The 16372-nt window shown below is 41.9% G+C and overlaps 7 protein-coding genes across 7 annotated transcripts; 4 read left to right on the top strand and 3 right to left on the bottom strand.

The window, feature by feature from the left end:
• Positions 1–946: 946 nt before the first annotated feature.
• EAE97_002020 (uncharacterized protein) lies at positions 947–2052 on the top strand (the record flags this gene model as incomplete). The annotated part of the gene is made up of 4 exons (XM_038872531.1): positions 947–1181; positions 1233–1274; positions 1347–1480; positions 1546–2052. 4 exons carry the CDS (start codon positions 947–949, stop codon positions 2050–2052), a joined length of 918 nt encoding a protein of 305 aa, XP_038737089.1.
• Positions 2053–4283: 2231 nt separating this feature from the next.
• Positions 4284–4880, top strand: EAE97_002019 (uncharacterized protein; the record flags this gene model as incomplete). Its single annotated transcript, XM_038872530.1, has 2 exons — positions 4284–4374; positions 4420–4880. The coding sequence occupies 2 exons, from the start codon at positions 4284–4286 to the stop codon at positions 4878–4880; spliced, it is 552 nt and encodes a 183-aa protein (XP_038737088.1).
• A 496-nt stretch (positions 4881–5376) lies between these two features.
• On the bottom strand, positions 5377–6891 carry EAE97_002018 (uncharacterized protein; the record flags this gene model as incomplete). Its single annotated transcript, XM_038872529.1, has 4 exons — positions 5377–6169; positions 6281–6540; positions 6600–6630; positions 6706–6891. The coding sequence occupies 4 exons, from the start codon at positions 6889–6891 to the stop codon at positions 5780–5782; spliced, it is 867 nt and encodes a 288-aa protein (XP_038737087.1). The 3' UTR covers positions 5377–5779.
• An 850-nt stretch (positions 6892–7741) lies between these two features.
• Positions 7742–8742, top strand: EAE97_002017 (uncharacterized protein; the record flags this gene model as incomplete). The annotated part of the gene is made up of 3 exons (XM_038872528.1): positions 7742–8362; positions 8412–8512; positions 8593–8742. Exons 1-3 carry the CDS (start codon positions 7885–7887, stop codon positions 8740–8742), a joined length of 729 nt encoding a protein of 242 aa, XP_038737086.1. The 5' UTR covers positions 7742–7884.
• A 1927-nt stretch (positions 8743–10669) lies between these two features.
• EAE97_002016 (uncharacterized protein) lies at positions 10670–11747 on the top strand (the record flags this gene model as incomplete). The annotated part of the gene is made up of 2 exons (XM_038872527.1): positions 10670–10709; positions 10951–11747. 2 exons carry the CDS (start codon positions 10670–10672, stop codon positions 11484–11486), a joined length of 576 nt encoding a protein of 191 aa, XP_038737085.1. The 3' UTR covers positions 11487–11747.
• A 331-nt stretch (positions 11748–12078) lies between these two features.
• On the bottom strand, positions 12079–13418 carry EAE97_002015 (uncharacterized protein; the record flags this gene model as incomplete). Its single annotated transcript, XM_038872526.1, has 3 exons — positions 12079–12190; positions 12251–12999; positions 13071–13418. The coding sequence occupies 3 exons, from the start codon at positions 13416–13418 to the stop codon at positions 12079–12081; spliced, it is 1209 nt and encodes a 402-aa protein (XP_038737084.1).
• Positions 13419–13861: 443 nt separating this feature from the next.
• On the bottom strand, positions 13862–15601 carry EAE97_002014 (uncharacterized protein; the record flags this gene model as incomplete). The annotated part of the gene is made up of 1 exon (XM_038872525.1): positions 13862–15601. One exon carries the CDS (start codon positions 15599–15601, stop codon positions 13862–13864), a length of 1740 nt encoding a protein of 579 aa, XP_038737083.1.
• Between the last annotated feature and the right edge of the window lie 771 nt (positions 15602–16372).

Here is a 16372-nt window from a genome sequence, read left to right as displayed (position 1 = left end):
CTTCGAGAGATGATGGAGAAAGATCGCAAACCCTAGTGGTGATTTTGTGCGGATTGAGGGTTTGAAATGGTTTATCTGGCTCCTTCCTATCTTTATCTTTTTGCTTTTGTGCTGTTGTCTCAGTGGCTTATGCAGGGAGAATATTGAGGAATTGAGGTGGCGTTTTTGATTCATCGTTCTTAAAATAGTCCTCGCTTGAGATTTGCTTTTCTCCTGATGTTTGGTTTCCTTGGTATTTTATCAAGTGGTGTGATTGTTTTCTGAATTGGCAAACTTACTCCAGTAGTACTGGGAGTCTGGGACTCGACGAGTGGTTTTCATAATAGTAAGCACCGTGGTATATATTTTTATCTCGAATTATATTGAAGATTTTGAAATGAAGTTTCCCTACATAGGACACCATATCTATTGACACCAAGTTACATCCGTTAATGATCATAATGATCAAAATGCTCCATACCCTATCCCCAGCTGCCCAGGCGTCATAACCTTCATCCTGACCATTTCGCCACGTTACATTAAGGAGTATGCATTCATAACAAACGTCCTTGCTCTGGTAAGACGGGCTCCTGCAGCGCTGACCGTGTGGAATGAGGAGGAGAAGTTGATGAATGGCCATGGTAGTCAGCATTATTCCAATTTATAGTTGAGAAGATATAGAATTATGACTTTCTCCATTTTTGAGCGGCACATGCTTGTGCGTTTCCAGTGAATCGCACGTAGTAGAGAATCAGAGTTGATAGAATCAACTTCAAGTGACTAAATATTACTCATCGAAGTCAAGTAAATGTATTATGAGTCTTGGATTTCCCACTGGGCCATACAAAAGTCGAAGAAGGTCATTTCTAACTTGTCAACTTCTCAACTATTACAACACAGGATACCCAAACCTCGAGAACAACATACCACGACAAGCAAACAAACCATTTATCAAATATTTATCGCAATGAAGTTTCATAGGAGATTCACAGAGAAGGTCAAGGCACATCCGAAGTACTTTCAAATATTCCTCGTCGCTTTGGCTGTGGCGTTCATCATAACTATTCTCGTTGTGGGAACTCTATCTGAGCCAAGCCAGCTCCTACAGTTATATGCCCCTTCTGAGGAGTTTGATTTATATAAAGTTTATTTCTTTAAAGTTTGCCGGTCTAAGATTAATGGGATCAACGACGGCTGTCATGGTAAGTCCTAAATACTCGATCCGTTTACGTTGAAGCTGTTGACACTTTTAGGGTATTTACCGGCGGTTCTTTCTGATGATGCTTCCATTGCTGGTAACACCCATTGTTGGGGTTGATATTCGGTGTTTTCACATTGATCGTTCACTAAACTATATTTACCCGCAGGATTTTCAAACCTCAAAATTATCTTCGCATTATTTTTTATAAGTGGCCTCGCTCATCTCGCCCATGGCTACTTCGGCATAAGGGTTCATTTGAATGATCTACATCACCCCAAAATCGAGAATGCGATGGCTTTTGTATGTACATCCTTCCCTTTTCCTGTCGTTTTTTTGGCAGATATGTTCTCATGGAATGCATCTAGATGTCCTTCTTTACCTTGCTTGCGGCTGCAATCGCCTGCCCATGGATCTTGATCGATTATCGGTGGCAGATTCAGTCTGTTAGTAAAGACGAAATCACTGTAAATGTCAGTACTAGCATCATTGGGTTAGGGTTCACGGCTGTGCTCTTCAGTCTCGTGAGTAGGGAAATCCTGATCGTGGGGACAATTAAGAATGAGAGAGCGATTCAAGCGTTTTCGGATATCCCAATAAACGGTGAGGATACACGTCGATATCGTCGAGATGACGGAGATTCAATTCAATCTGATCGTGAAGAGGAGGCTGAACGATCACAGATCCCGGTCTACGGTATTAGGCGAGAGCAATCCAGTCCTATTTCGAGAGAGGAACCGGCCTCGAGGCAAATGTTCATACCTACTGGCACGAGATTAGCGCGACCTCCACTTGAACCTTCAGGTGCATACGTAACGCAACACCGAGCACCTCAACCTCCAATATATACAGAGTACGGCCGTGGCCTAGGTTGAAGCTTATAATTATAGAATTAGCAAAGCAGTGTATAATACCTGGTTTCGATACCTGCTAATCTCACGTTAGAAGTTGGGTGGATGTTTCATAGGATTTAGCTCAAGTTTATGGTTTTGGGATTTTATAGTCAACGGCAATGAGCAGTGTGTTTAAGCATTTTAAAAATAGTTTGGCTTGAGATTCTTCAAACTTTGGGACGTTCAAGATGTTGGGGAATTTATTAAACTCGTTGTTCTTCCATTGGCTTTGATTCATTTGCATAACATGTGTGAAAACTGTTTGGACTTGAATATCACACAAATGATTAGGGACTTCATACATTACTTCTGGATTGTGAATACGGGATTAAACGATCTACTTATAGAGATGTCAAGACTTGAGCCCCCACGAAATAGTCATAATACGTCACTAAACATATACATCATCATACGATTCCAAACCATCACCTTCGAAACGCAAGACTGGCTTGTGCAGTCATAGTAGTGCTTTCTCCTTTGCCCATTCCTAATACTGGAGAGTGTCTTGACATCTCGGTTACGAATGATACATACAATTTCTTTCTCGGTATAATGTTAGGCTTGAAAAGAAAGGAAGCTGGATAGTAGGGATGGGAAGGTACGAGGACCTATTTAAAGTCTTGTATCTGCAAGAGAGATTCACTATCTTCATTTAGTCTTGCATTTCCCGTTTACCATTGACTGCCGTCATCAAAGTCACTCACCTAAAATGAAGTACCCAAGGGTGTTTCTTTCGCACAAATCCTGATCAAAAGGCCCCTTAAAATAATGACAGTACATTGTCGAATTTTTGAGGAAACGTGGCTGAGGCCAAGAACAGCAGATGCACTACCTCTGAATGTCACTTTTGATTCGTTTCGTAGACGTGCAAGCAACAACGACTTCACTGAGCCACAGTGGCTGGTGTTCGGTTTGGGTATGATTTGAATTGCTGTATTTCGACTTGTTTAGGTAAGAGGATATTGGCTGATGGTCTCAAATAACTTGCATGTGTGGTAGTCAACACACAGCATCTCTTTCCATTCAGGTGACCGGATTTATGTTGAATAGCCGTCAACATGTGGGATACTTCGCCCTTGCAACCAAGGCATAGGTTCACGGGTATCAATGTAGCGTATTATCGTTTACGGTCGGTTTAGATTCAGGAGCCATTAGACAACTTTATTTAGTATAGCAACCTAAATACACATCTCCTGGAAGTCACAACACTGATAATTCGATATGGTTGACTTCTAAAGAACGATGGCGTGTCAAGTTTGTGAATTACAAGTGTATCTCGATTCTATATCATTCAATGGATCCTGTAAATGGAAAGAACTTTTAGTTCTTTCATAGCCTGAATTGTAGGCAGGACACCCAAGCGAATTTGAGTTCAAAATTCAGACTTCATGATCAGTCCGAATATTACTCCGACCAGTCGCTTCTACGCTATAAAATTGAAAATCTATATGAGAAGCCTAGACTGCCTTTCGGACCTTCGCACTGTATGTTGTATGTCGTATGATATTTACATACATGATGTACTGAATTATGAAGAAAATTCTTGACGTGCCAATTCGATTATAGTATCACAAGTCCTAGAAAGGTTATTGGAAATATCGTGGGATACGGCTGATACGGCCTAATAGGTTCAGCACAGCTAGCTCGTCTAGATTAATGGATTATGAAAGTAATATATCATAGATACTTGCCGTTCCGGCCCAGTACAGTAAATCTATCAGACAGATATTCTGCATTAGATCCAAATATCAATCACCCGGTTGATTATTCAAACCATGGATTTAGATTAGCACATGTGATCCGATTCAACACATAAGACTGAAACTGTATGAGTGAGTTATATAACTCAAGAATATTACACCTTCAAAAATTCAAGGCAACCCCGACAAAACGAAAGCATACCGTCACGATGAGACCCCAGCCCCGGTGTCAGAGAAATTCAACATTGTTTGGGATACCATCCATCTTGGCCAATATCACAATTATACTTATAATGATCCTGGGATTAAGGTTTAAGCCAGTTATATCATGAGATACGAGGGATCTAAAACTAACTGCAGGCTCTCCAATATCCGCTTATGATCAGTATGACTTTTATTTTGCAAATTTCTGTAAAAGCAATTATAATACTACGGACAGTCAGAATCTTGTAATTGAGAAAATTTGCCTAGACTATGGTAAGTCTCAAAACAGTTGTTGTGAAAATACATATAATGATCATTCATATAGAGGGAGAACCGATGATCCTCAAGGATTTTGGAGAAGATTTGCTGGAGGGTGTTTTGAAGCGTCTTAAATGGCTCGGTAGGTTCCTGAACCTGTTACCTTATACTCTACTAACTTTTATAGATTCTTATCTTGACAAAAGCCTATACACGAACATCACCGCGATCTTTGTTCTATATATCCTCATCTGTATAACTGGTGCCACGGTTTTCTGGGTAGGCTTTGATACTTTGGAACGTAGTAAACCTTCCAACAAAGTGGAATTTCAATCAGACATGAGATTGTACATGTACATGGTGAGTAGATATGTCTTTATCCTCTCCATTATTTGTGCTAATCTCAAACATTCAGGCATCATTCAAGCTTCCATGCACATGGTTACGAACGTCGTTTTCGTAACCGCTTTAGTAGGCCTTAGAGATCAGTTTCAGTACACTGATGAGTTGTGTATCCCAATGCATAGGTCTTGGTTGATGCTTGGGTTCTCTACTATTGCGCCGCTTGAAAATCTCCTTGCCATGTGGGCGATGGCATATCTGATATGTCCAAATTGCAATGAGCGCCGCTGCTACACCATCCGTTGAAAGTGGCATAGATGGGATTCTACGGGAGCTTCTTCTAGTTCGGATAGATAGTGAGTAGTTTTGGTTAAGAGAGAAAGGCTATCGAGAGAAAGATTATCTTGATAGGCGTATCATGGTATGCTATTGCATCTCCCCATAAAAATGTAGGGTTCGAGGAGCTTAGATTTCAGGCGTTAGGAGAGTGGTTTATTTGAGTTGCGTACAAGGGTCACAGGGCATAAGTTGGCTAGAATTTCAAAAGATTACTCTAAGTTATTTCGCTTCCATACAACGTCTTGAATCCGTGATACCTCCCTAGATCATCTAAACTTGCTTTGTGGTAACGAGTCGACGTTTGGGAGCGACGACGAGTCATCTCCGGTGAGCCACTGAGACCTGGACCTCTTCATATTGCGTATTGCTAGGAATACAGATCTTGACTCGAGTGTAAAGGAGGTTGCTGCATTATCAAGAGATGAAGTGACATGAGCGTTCCTGAACGTTGAGATGTACTTTGAAAATTTACTATTGGTTTTTATTTTAAGGTTGTAGTTTGATAAATTTGAGACTAAAGATACATGATGAGGACATATCTGCATCGATAAATTGATCGGATGATCTGCGAGTAAGAGTAAAGTGAGACCTCGACGCAAAATTCAACGATCAGTATTTTTGACGCCGAGCAGAGGGAAGGGTTTAAATCAACTTGAAGAGAGCGCCAAGAGCGAAATCAAGCCAATTTTTGATACCTAAAAGATCGGCGTGTATTATGTATCTTCTCTGAATGACATGAACGATATTGCTTCGCAACTATTGTACTATGAGGTTTCCTTACTCGTCTGACTTGTGTCGAGATACGGACCGGACAAACTGTATATATGTCTCCCATTAAACTTCAAAACCCCAGCTTAGATAGCAAGTCAAATCTGGCTCTCTCTAACATAATCGATCCCATGCGCCATGCTTGTTCCTTCTTCATGAACATCTACCGCTTTACCTCCTCTCATAGCCAAAATGACCGGCTCGCCAATCTCAACTTCCGCTGGGTCTCTGCTGCAATTCATGTACACACCCCCATCATCCGAAGTGTCACTACCGTCATTAGACCTTCTGATCATCCACGCACCCCATAACCAAGCAGCCGAAGCAACAGAAGCTACTCCAAAGGTAAACCAAATTAATACCAGTAGCCCCGTTCCGCGATACCCCAAAATGCCAACATCTTCACCATATTTATTGATTGCCGTAACTGCTTGGTATTGAAGGGCCATCATTATGCTGTTTCCAATCGAGATGAAAGTTGTCGTTAGCTATTGCATCCGTCAGTGTCCATTTTCTGCATATAATCATGCGACATGACGCGAATTGTTGTTCAAGATTGGTGACTCAAGCCGAGGAAAAAGAAAAGACATAACACATACGACAGAGAAGCCCCCGAAAATCCAAAAAGCATCAAATCCCAAGAACGATATAAAAGCTATGATCAACATAATGCCTTCTAGGCAGATTGTAGTAGCATATATGGCGAGTGCTGCATGAAGTTCCGCATGGTACGACTTCTTGAAAGCATTCTGGATTTCGCCAAGTTGATGCCCAAAGTTGTTGTCTGGAAGTTGAATTTGGACCGAGGAGTTGGGTTTGATGAGTTGGAGATGGATAATGTTGACGGGAAGAAATTTGACTTGAGGATGTTAGAAATTTCCTTCATCCATTAAGAATTTGTAGACGAATGGAACATACCACCAGATGAAGGTTCAGAGCAGGATATATTCTTCAACCTAGGGCTTATATTACGTGTGGAAACATAATTTCCTTCACAGTGAGTTCAAAAATATAAATTTAATACATCGGTGATGGGCAGAATGTAGTTATTGCTCTGAAAGATATCATCTTTCAGCTTGGTCGTATCGAGGGAAATGATAGGGAAGTCGAACAAAAAGCTCTCTTCTTTACCTATGTCGATGAAAATCCCTGTAAGTAAAAGGAGAAGTATTGTTAATGCTGCTGGTAAAACGATATACTTGTGAGACATATTAACACCTCTGATATCCAACACGCTGTGACAAAAAGCAAGGTGTGGATTTGTTAGACAGGTTATATACTGTAAACCGAAGAGCCAAAAAAATGTGAGCGGCTATCTACTTTTTCATGATTCACCCATTCAATTCGTTGAGTGTGAATGCGCCTTTGAGGCAACGAACACAGGCAGCATTCACTATTCTCTGGTTTATCAATATCAAGCAGGAACCAATCATTGGAGACAACGACTGAGAAAGACTATTTTTATCTCAGCATATCAACAGAGGATTGCAAAAACTGAGGCTCTCAACCGAAGAATTGAGTAACGTTTATCATCTCAACTCTGCTTCTCTCAAAGTAATGACGTGAATGTCTTCACGGAATGGTCTAGTATCCAAATAGATGATGCATCAACTGTATTTGAGGTGTCTCGAATTCTACAATTTTGCCCTCCATACACAATTCGTGTAAGATCACATGGATGTGGGTATTGAAAACTTGGGGTTGACATCCCTCATCGTCTGCTTGGTAGGAAACCACCAAATCTTTCCCTGGCGAACTCAGAGAATGGCCGCAAAGACAGAGAGTCCAAAGAAAGCCAGAAAGCAATACATTGACGGACCAAAGCAGAAATATTGAAGAGAATTTAATAGTGACGACAGAAGGGCTAAGAATGCGAATTAAGCATACCTTTATAGCTAACGAGAGCTCTCCTTTTGAGGAGACATAACCAAGGACTGGGCTGTAGCTGCTCTAGGAGAGGGAGTTTTTCATTTGCAGATATGCCCCAAATGAAAAAGTTTGTTATTCTGAGCCATGATATATATCAGGAGATACTTACTGGGTGGTTTGCTCGGTTAGACGTTCTATCGCTGTCATGGTGGGGGTAAATCACTATGCGTAAGCCCGTATTAAGGTTATATCCGATTCCGATATCCGGTGGACTACGGAGTAATACGCCTCTCCACTCTTGATACGCTTTGTCATCTTATCAATCTTGGCATATATGAGTCGAAACCCGAGAGGAAACGTACGCAAGTCAACCAAGTATTTTCAGAATCAGACATCAACAGAAAATCCTCATAGCGTCACAATGGTTCTCAAAGTTGAGGAATGTAATGATGATGATATGCATCGGGTCTTTGAGATCTTTTGCCAGGCGTTTGGAACTAGACACCCCATGATTGAGGCAGTGTATCCAAATCATGATACTGAGGCTGGTCGAATTAGTGGTGGAAACCGCTTTCGGGATATTAAAAACAAAGACCCCCACACGAAATTTCTTAAAGTCGTGGATACCGACACAGGCGCTATCATTGCAAAAGCCAAGTGGAATATCTGGAAAGGTGTGATCCCACCCGAAAAAGATTTAGATGGCGATTTTTGGGAAACTGCGGAGGAGAAGGAGTGGGCTCAGCATTTGAACCGAGACTTCTTGATCACTCGTCGGGCGGCCATTAAAGAATATGAAGGCCATTTAGTTTGTAAGAGTCCCGAGTTGCTGTTTGTGTTTTGGCTGACCCATGATTATAGCATTGGACATTCTTGCTGTTGACCCTGCTTATCAACGTCGGGGAGCAGGTCGTCTCTTGGTCAAATGGGGAACTGCAATCGCTGATGAACTTGGATATGCGGTATGTAGAATCTGTCGATCTGAGCATCGACCGGACCCCGCTCTTGTCGACAACTGTAGCTAACGTGAGTTCAATTGCAGGCCATAGTAGAATCATCCGTAGCTGGCCGACCACTATATGAATCCGAGGGATTCGAATACGTTAAACATTGCGAAACAAAAATACCAGAAAGGTTCGGTGATCGAAAAGGAGAAGGGTTCATATGGATGGTGAGGCCAGCGAAGAAGTAGATTTAAGGATGCGGGCAATAGGTCTTTCGGCCTCTCCCTCGATGACCTGAATATGCATATATGTATATAATGTATATGAGCATGATCGATTGAAGCTATATGTTGATATACAATAACGTGAGTTTAGTCAAGAGCACACATCTTAGGTTAACTGTGGCGAGTGTGCATTTGCATCACGTGTTTCACCAGCCTCCCTCTACACGAGCCACTTTGAAAGACAAACCTTCCTTGTCTTACCAAAAAATACCTGGGCAACCTTGTCATCAGAACTCACTACGAAGAGGAGGGTCAAACGGGTGTTACAATTAGCATCGTCAAAAGCACAGGAAAGTGTGACCACGATTCGCAAACATCCCTTAGTACATACCTCCGAATGGAATGCATTTAGTCAGTGCCGACCTGTTAACTTCAGGGGAAGATTTACAAAAGAACACCAAACAGGTGTCAAAAGCCAGTTTATGTCATAAGTTTGAATCAATCTTCTTTGACCGGAATAGCCTTTATCCTGCCCCCTAGGTACATAAGACTTCAGATTCGTGTTTCTAGTCCTGTGATAATGCGTTTAGCTCGAGCTGAGTGATGCAAAGAGACGGCGTTGTTTGACAAAAGTGTTCAAAAAGCATTAAGGTCTTTTCAATAAAATGCACGCGTACCATTTTTCTCACGACGTCTGATCTTGCTTGTTTGTTTTCGCTCGCAGTGTTCAATATCTATGTGATACTTTTCACAGGTCTTATTTTGTTAGATGGCAGGCTATTTATGGCCAACGCCGCCTCCAATGTTCTTGGCTCCGCATTTTACTTTTAACAGAGCATTGAGCTTTAGGATGAAACAAAAACATCATTGTACCTTTAGTTCACAGTGGATAATAAGAACCATGGCAGAAGCAATTATCATATCCTCTTGAGCGAGAATTGTGGGTTCAGTGAGAATCGTCTCAAATATCTTGAAATTAAGGCTTCACTTGATGGAATGCAAAGGTTTCAAGAGCATCTGATTACCTTGTTTAACAAGATCATCAAGACGAGCACAAATTACTGGCTGGAATTCTAGCAGCCCTAAGCATCCATAATAGCATGATTATTACTACTACTGTATATTTCTCAATGATCCTAGAGATGAACAGATTGAAATCTTGAAATCTGTCGTCGATTAATATAAGCGTCTTTCCCAATCCTATATTATCTCAAAGTTTGTATATCATTGCCACAGCCATCAGTTCGTTACTCAACTTCATTGTCGAGTCTAACCATCTCGAGATCTATAGCATACGTTGTCTAGCAACTATCAATTCGACCTATCCTCCTTGAGCTACTTGTCATTTGGAAGATACTCAAATAATTATAATCATATCGCTCTATTTAGTGATAATTTCCTCGAACATGGAACACACAGACTGCACTGAATCAATTACATACTTCACCAAGCGTGTGCAAATCGTTTCTGAATTGAACCCAATCCATAACTATTATAACATTTTGCTTCCGTCACTTCAATCGGCCAAAGGAACAATGAGCATACATCTGTTAAAGACGGCCTATATCACTAAATATTGGAACAAAAGACGTCAAAGACTACATCAGAGATGCCAAGTTCGTGGAACGATGTGCATGAGCTAGGCTGACAATTATTTCGCGAATTGGAAGCGAGGAAGACGATGCATGCAACTAACAAAGCCATTGCATCAAGAGCCGAGCGAATGAAAAATTGGAGAGCAGCAAAGCATAAATGAAATCTTGAAATCAACTTGGCCACCTAAATGGCCGTCCAAATTCTTTCCAATTCAGCAACCCCAACCCCTGATGAGTGACATCGACACCAACAGTTGGGTAAAATTCCTCTTTCGATGATTGGCAGGTCTAGGCCCACAGCTATTGCAGCTATTCAATTCTCCAATTAGTTTCCCCTATCTGAATCACTTATCACAATGTTTGAAACAAGAGCTGCAGAAAATGCTACAGAAATATGTACCTACGGCACGGCAAGGCGCAGCAAGGCACCCCAGTAGCACCCCCTCAATTCATGAACTTAAGCTTTTTCGCCTCTTTTCTTGTTCTTGCATTGATTTAAGCTCTCCTTTATTTCGAGAATATGATATCACGTTTACTGGGGCTGATATGGCTATTTTCTCGCGTTTTTGGTAAGCTGTTTGGTCTTCATGATCTGAAAAATATTATGAAGTCTGTCGCTAACTGAAGACCAAAACAGCGCAAAATGATGATGCATCTCCAACGGTCATTGAAATAAACTATGGAACAACAACGAAATTGGTGACAATCACAACGCCTACCGGTACTGCAACTAGTACACCTACCAGGTCGTCTGCAAGTACAAATACAAATACAACACCCTCGGCTTCATCCACCCACATCACTCGCATAGTAATTCTAGTAGTAACAGTCGTCTTATGCATACCCTGCGGACTACTTTTGCAGAGATATAGACGACATGGCTATTTCTTTAAGCCTCCAAAGAAACCGGAACGAAAGCCAATTGATACGCACCCTCAGATTGCAGAGTTGCCTCAAGGTGGATATCACGAGACGACGGAATTGATGGCGGAGGATTCGCCGGGGGAAATGGAATTGGGTGGTCATCATGAAACGGTTGAGATGGAGGGTTCTTTTTTGCAGCCGAAGGAGATGCCTGCGAAGGAATCGACGAGTATGAAGTGGGGGACTACGAGCCCGGAGATCCAAGGGTTTGAGAGAAAAAGGGGGAGTATGGAGATTTCGCCTTGTTGAACTTTCGTGTTTGTGTTGGGAAAGAGCGGGATGATAGTCTCGGGGACCTAGAATGATATGGAAGTAGCTTTGAGAGCGAGCTGTATAGCTCTTCCTATGATTGAATGAATGGAAATACCCAGCGTGGAAAGTTAGGCTTGTGATTAGGTGTTGCGTACAGAAGGGTTTACATATAACGAATCAGCAATCTCCATTGTTGTCCGAGAGGACTTGAATTATCAGGAACTTCCCAGATCATCTTACTCTAGCGATATCTAGTCTTGAAGCGTCAGCAGATATACCTATATCTTTTAAATTTGCTATGCTCCAATTTTCAGGTTTTGAATTATAAGAAGAGCATCATTGATGAGCGGGCGGAATCTCCTCCCACTCGTCTGATTTTCATTGACCAATCACATCGCTCTCCAGGAGTTTTGTTGCATATCTAAGAAAAAGACGAAATATCAAAACTGCGTTCGTCAAAGAAGAGGCAACCTCGCCTAGCGAGGTTATCTCCACATCGGTATTAATTATATCATCAATACTCTCATCCTCAACGAAAAGGTACGAGAAACGAGAATAAAAAGCAGCATTAATTTTCGATTTGGACTTCTCATACATTCTCCATAATTCCCGGTTCTATTTTCTCCAATTCATGCGACAACTCCATCCAAATATCTTTTTGGGTTGCTATTCCGTCGAGGGATGTTGTCCATGATGACACCCTGATTTCTCGTTAGTCTCAGACAAACAAACAAAAACACCAAGATAGAAGGGGTACTGACTTCCCAATTTTGCAATCATCCAAATACATCCCATTTGTTTCCTCCTCTGCCCCAGCAGCATGCACCAACGTCCTACTCCCCTCTTCCACACTCCTCGCCATCAATTTCATCGCTCCCCTAACCAAATGTTTCGTAGCTCCCGTCGCATGCCTCATAATCTCCGTATCCACCAACCCTGGATTAACAATATTCACAACGACATCTCCTCTCTCCCCCCGCATCTCCGATTCGCGAATACCAGACGCAAGTTCTCGGGAAAATAGTAGAGAGATCAGTTTACTTACATTATATCGATCTCTCATATCAGCTCTCTCTTCCACTCTCAACTCTTCAAATACATTCCCTGCTCGGCGTTCCGGGAAAGTAGTGAGATGATGCACGAAACTTCCCGTGAACGTCATTACCCCCTTTGTATCATGCTTTATACTTGTCTCCCTCAATTTCGGCAACAGAAGCAATGCCAATAAGAAAGTATTAACTACATTCACACAAATCGTCTCTTCATTTCCCTCCACGATTTTAAATTCAAAAACATAGATTCCAGCATTCGAGACCAAGATATCAAGTCTCGGGAGCGCATTTGCTCGATGCGCAAATTCTTTAACAGAAGATTGAGAACATAGATCGAGATTCCATACTTCGAGGATGTCTGGAGAGCAGGAGGTACTGTCTATGATGGATTGACGCGCAGCTTCACCTTTTGAGAGGGAGCGCACGGCGAGGATGACTTTTTGAGCATCGAGACGGACCTTTTACTTCATTAACATTCATACACCCAATATGCATATCAGTCTTTCTAGAGATCGAAGCAAATACATACAAACCACTTCGCAGCCTCCAGTCCTAATCCACTATTACTCCCAGTAACAATAATTATTTTCCCTGTAAATTTCTTCTCAGGCACGGGTAAGGTAACGATCGTGTGTGATTTAAGGTGATTCAGGAAAAAAGACATCGTAGAAATAGGTCTTATAAGAGATATTTTGAGTACTTGAGTTGGTAGCATCGAGAAGTTCGAGGGGGGACTTGATATTGATAGCGCATTGATTGGAATCTGTCTGAAACGCACTCGCTCGAGCCCGTTTCCCCACCATTTTGGACGGAGACGGAGGAGAGATATAGAAAGGAGAAGGATAAAAATAGAGATGAGGAGGGCGAGGAAAGACATGATGAAATTGATTTTTGAAAAAACTCCATGGTGTTTGGTGGAATTCGAGTTAGTTTCAATATCACGTTATGTGAAATGGGTTGGACGTAAGGTGGATGTTTTTAGTATTGGATAAATTGTCACGTGCACGAAACTTCCATTGAGGTTGATAGTATGATCATGGAAATGCTTGTTGAGATAAATTGTAATAGCTACAAAAGCTTCTAAGTCCATAATATATATACGCATACTGCTCATGTATATTCTACTTCTCCATGTAAAAGTCTAATCTCGCTATTCTCCCCTTTTCTCTCTATGCGCCCAAACACCTTTACTACCCAATGATTACCCTATACCAAGATGAAAAATGTACATCCTATTCCCGTCAACACAAACAACTCAAACTATCAAGTATCTGTTACAATATAATACCGAGAATCTGATCTATCAACCTCTCAAGCTCATCACGATGATTGCCCAGCCTCTATATCCCCTCCACTTCCACTGTCGCTCTCATCATCACTACTCTCATCACTCCAGTCCTCGCTCTCCAAATCTTTTCCCCGGATTCCCCAGCTGAACACGAATCCTACCAAAGCAATCCCACTAAAAACACCCCAGGTGAGAAATCCCCCATTCTTAATCTTTGTTCCTAAAGTAAATAACCCTCCACTCAAGAAGGGGCCCGCTGCTCTTCCGGCTGCACTTAGGGTTTGTGCAAGGCCATTCAATGTACCAAGAACACCATGATTAGGCGCGGAATTTGTAATGAGTAACAGAGCACTTGTTAGTCCTCCCACTGCAGCTACCGTTTTTAGTAACAAGACGAACCCAAGCTCAACCCATAGCCATAATTTTCCATTTCCGATGCCGAAAGGTGGAGGAGAATCTTTGTATCCAATCCATGGCATGAGCATCATGGAAATAAAGAAGAGGAACAATCCTGATCTATAAGTTGCTTTATTTCCCATCTTTTCTTTGAGTTTACCAAAAATTCCGATCTGGAAGACAATTGTAACTATTCCTGCAAAAGAGAGTGAAAGACCGATTTCAGAAGGAGAGAGCGCTCGTCCAGCACGCTCGGGAGCCGATGCAAAGATAGGATAGAGAGAGTTGAAGGAAATATTCGAGAGTTGAAAGATAAGATAAGTACCAAGAAGTATTACAGTGTCGCGGTTTAGGACTTCCTTGTAGGACAAGTGAGCTTCGTTCGTTGACTGGAAGAAGTCACCCATTGAGAGGAGTGATTCAGCTTCAGAATCGTCGTCGTCCGATGCATCAGAATCATGAAGCAGGGCACGCTGAGAGGGGGTTCTTGTATAGGTTGGATGTCGAGCTCCTCCTGTGAATTGCCACATCCACGTGAAGAGGCTCTTCATTCGATGCTTCAAAGGAGGGAGATTCTTTGCCTCTTCTAGACTTTCTTCCAGAAAAAATCCCGTCAATACCAAGTCGAGTAATAATATTGATGCCGCAAATAGATTCGGTAGTAAATATGGATAAGGATTTGGGTGTCCCTTGTTAAATGGATTCTCTTCGAAGATTAACAATCCACCCAAGGCCGGTCCTGTTATGCCACCAATTCCATAAATGACTGGCAGATAGACAAATGCCTTACTCTGATTGCTGCGATCTGTAATCTCTCCTAAACATGTACTTATTACACCCTGATTTCCGTTGACCATACCCATCAGCGCTTGTACCAATACTGCCTGCCATAATGTCCTGCAGAACCCAAAAGCAACAAAACATGCTGATGTCAAAAGAGTCCCAAGCATCACCACCGGCTTCCTCCCTATCCTATCAGATAACCAGCCCCAGAAAAAGTTGGTTGTAAATTGCGCAAATGCAAAACTCGACGCTATTGTTCCGACGTATAAACCTATTTGACTTGGATCGACTTCTGGAAATTTCGACGTCATTTGGGGTAGGTATGGAGATATCGAATTCAAGGCGGTTTGTTCGGCGAGCGCGATGACTGCCAATACAGCGAGTTGTTTTATTGGAAGAGGAGATTGATGTTGTTCATCTTCGGGCTCCCCTTCATTCGAATTCGAATTCGCAGATCCATCGCCACCAGATGATATAGTTGATGCGACTTGAGGTCTGCCGCGAGACTTGGGTGGTGGGGTGGGGAAGGTATGGTAGTGAGGAGTGGAGGACTTTCGACGCTCCATCCCGCTGGGAAATCTCGCCTTTTTCATGCTGATTGATGTCTCAAATGGCTATCGTGTGGATGTATTCGAGGACAACACAAGAGTGATTTGATTCTTATCAATCTTGTTGGTCGAGGGTCTTGTAGAAGGTCGCGTGCTCAGGTTATGAGCCAAGGTCTAGAACGAACTGGTATTTGGAGGATGGAGGATAGGTAGGTAACTTGGCATCAAGAATAATGGAAATGAATAAATATAATTGAGTCTTTAAATCTATATCATTGAATTATAAAACCGCCTTTTAAGTCAATGAATGAATGAATCGACTGATATTTTGTAGTATTTCCAGCAGAAGAGAACAGAAGCAAATTTTGTCTTTGGAAAGCCGAGGGAAGCTCTAGCCGCAACTACATCATCACCAGTTTCTCTCCAATTTCTCACCCCAACTCGCTTACATCAATACTAGCCACCTTGGTCATTTCAGCCACACACCAGCCTCTTGAAAGCGAGCCGAAGTTGGTGCGTCGGGTGTATTAATTAATTAACTCCCTCCGTGCTTGACATACCTACCTATAGCTGGAGTAGGTAACAAACATTTCTTTTTCTCTAAAAGATAAAATCAAATATATGTTGAAAGCATTGAGATCAAATTCAGCTTCTGCTTATCTATAAAGAAAGATAATCTACTGGTATGCTGTTTAAGATATCGAGTTCATAACGTATCAGAAACTTGAGTTGATCCAGATCAGCTCTGGTGGAGCAGATAAAGCTTGCACATCGGCGAGCAACAACCAGTCATTCACTCCACTTTGTCAAGATTAT

The sequence above is a fragment of the Botrytis byssoidea genome (assembly GCF_014898295.1).
Source record: "Botrytis byssoidea strain MUCL 94 chromosome Unknown BBYS_003, whole genome shotgun sequence".
NCBI lineage: Eukaryota > Fungi > Ascomycota > Leotiomycetes > Helotiales > Sclerotiniaceae > Botrytis > Botrytis byssoidea.
The sequence above is the reverse complement of the archived record's forward strand: the minus strand, read 5'-3'. Positions and strand labels throughout refer to the sequence as shown.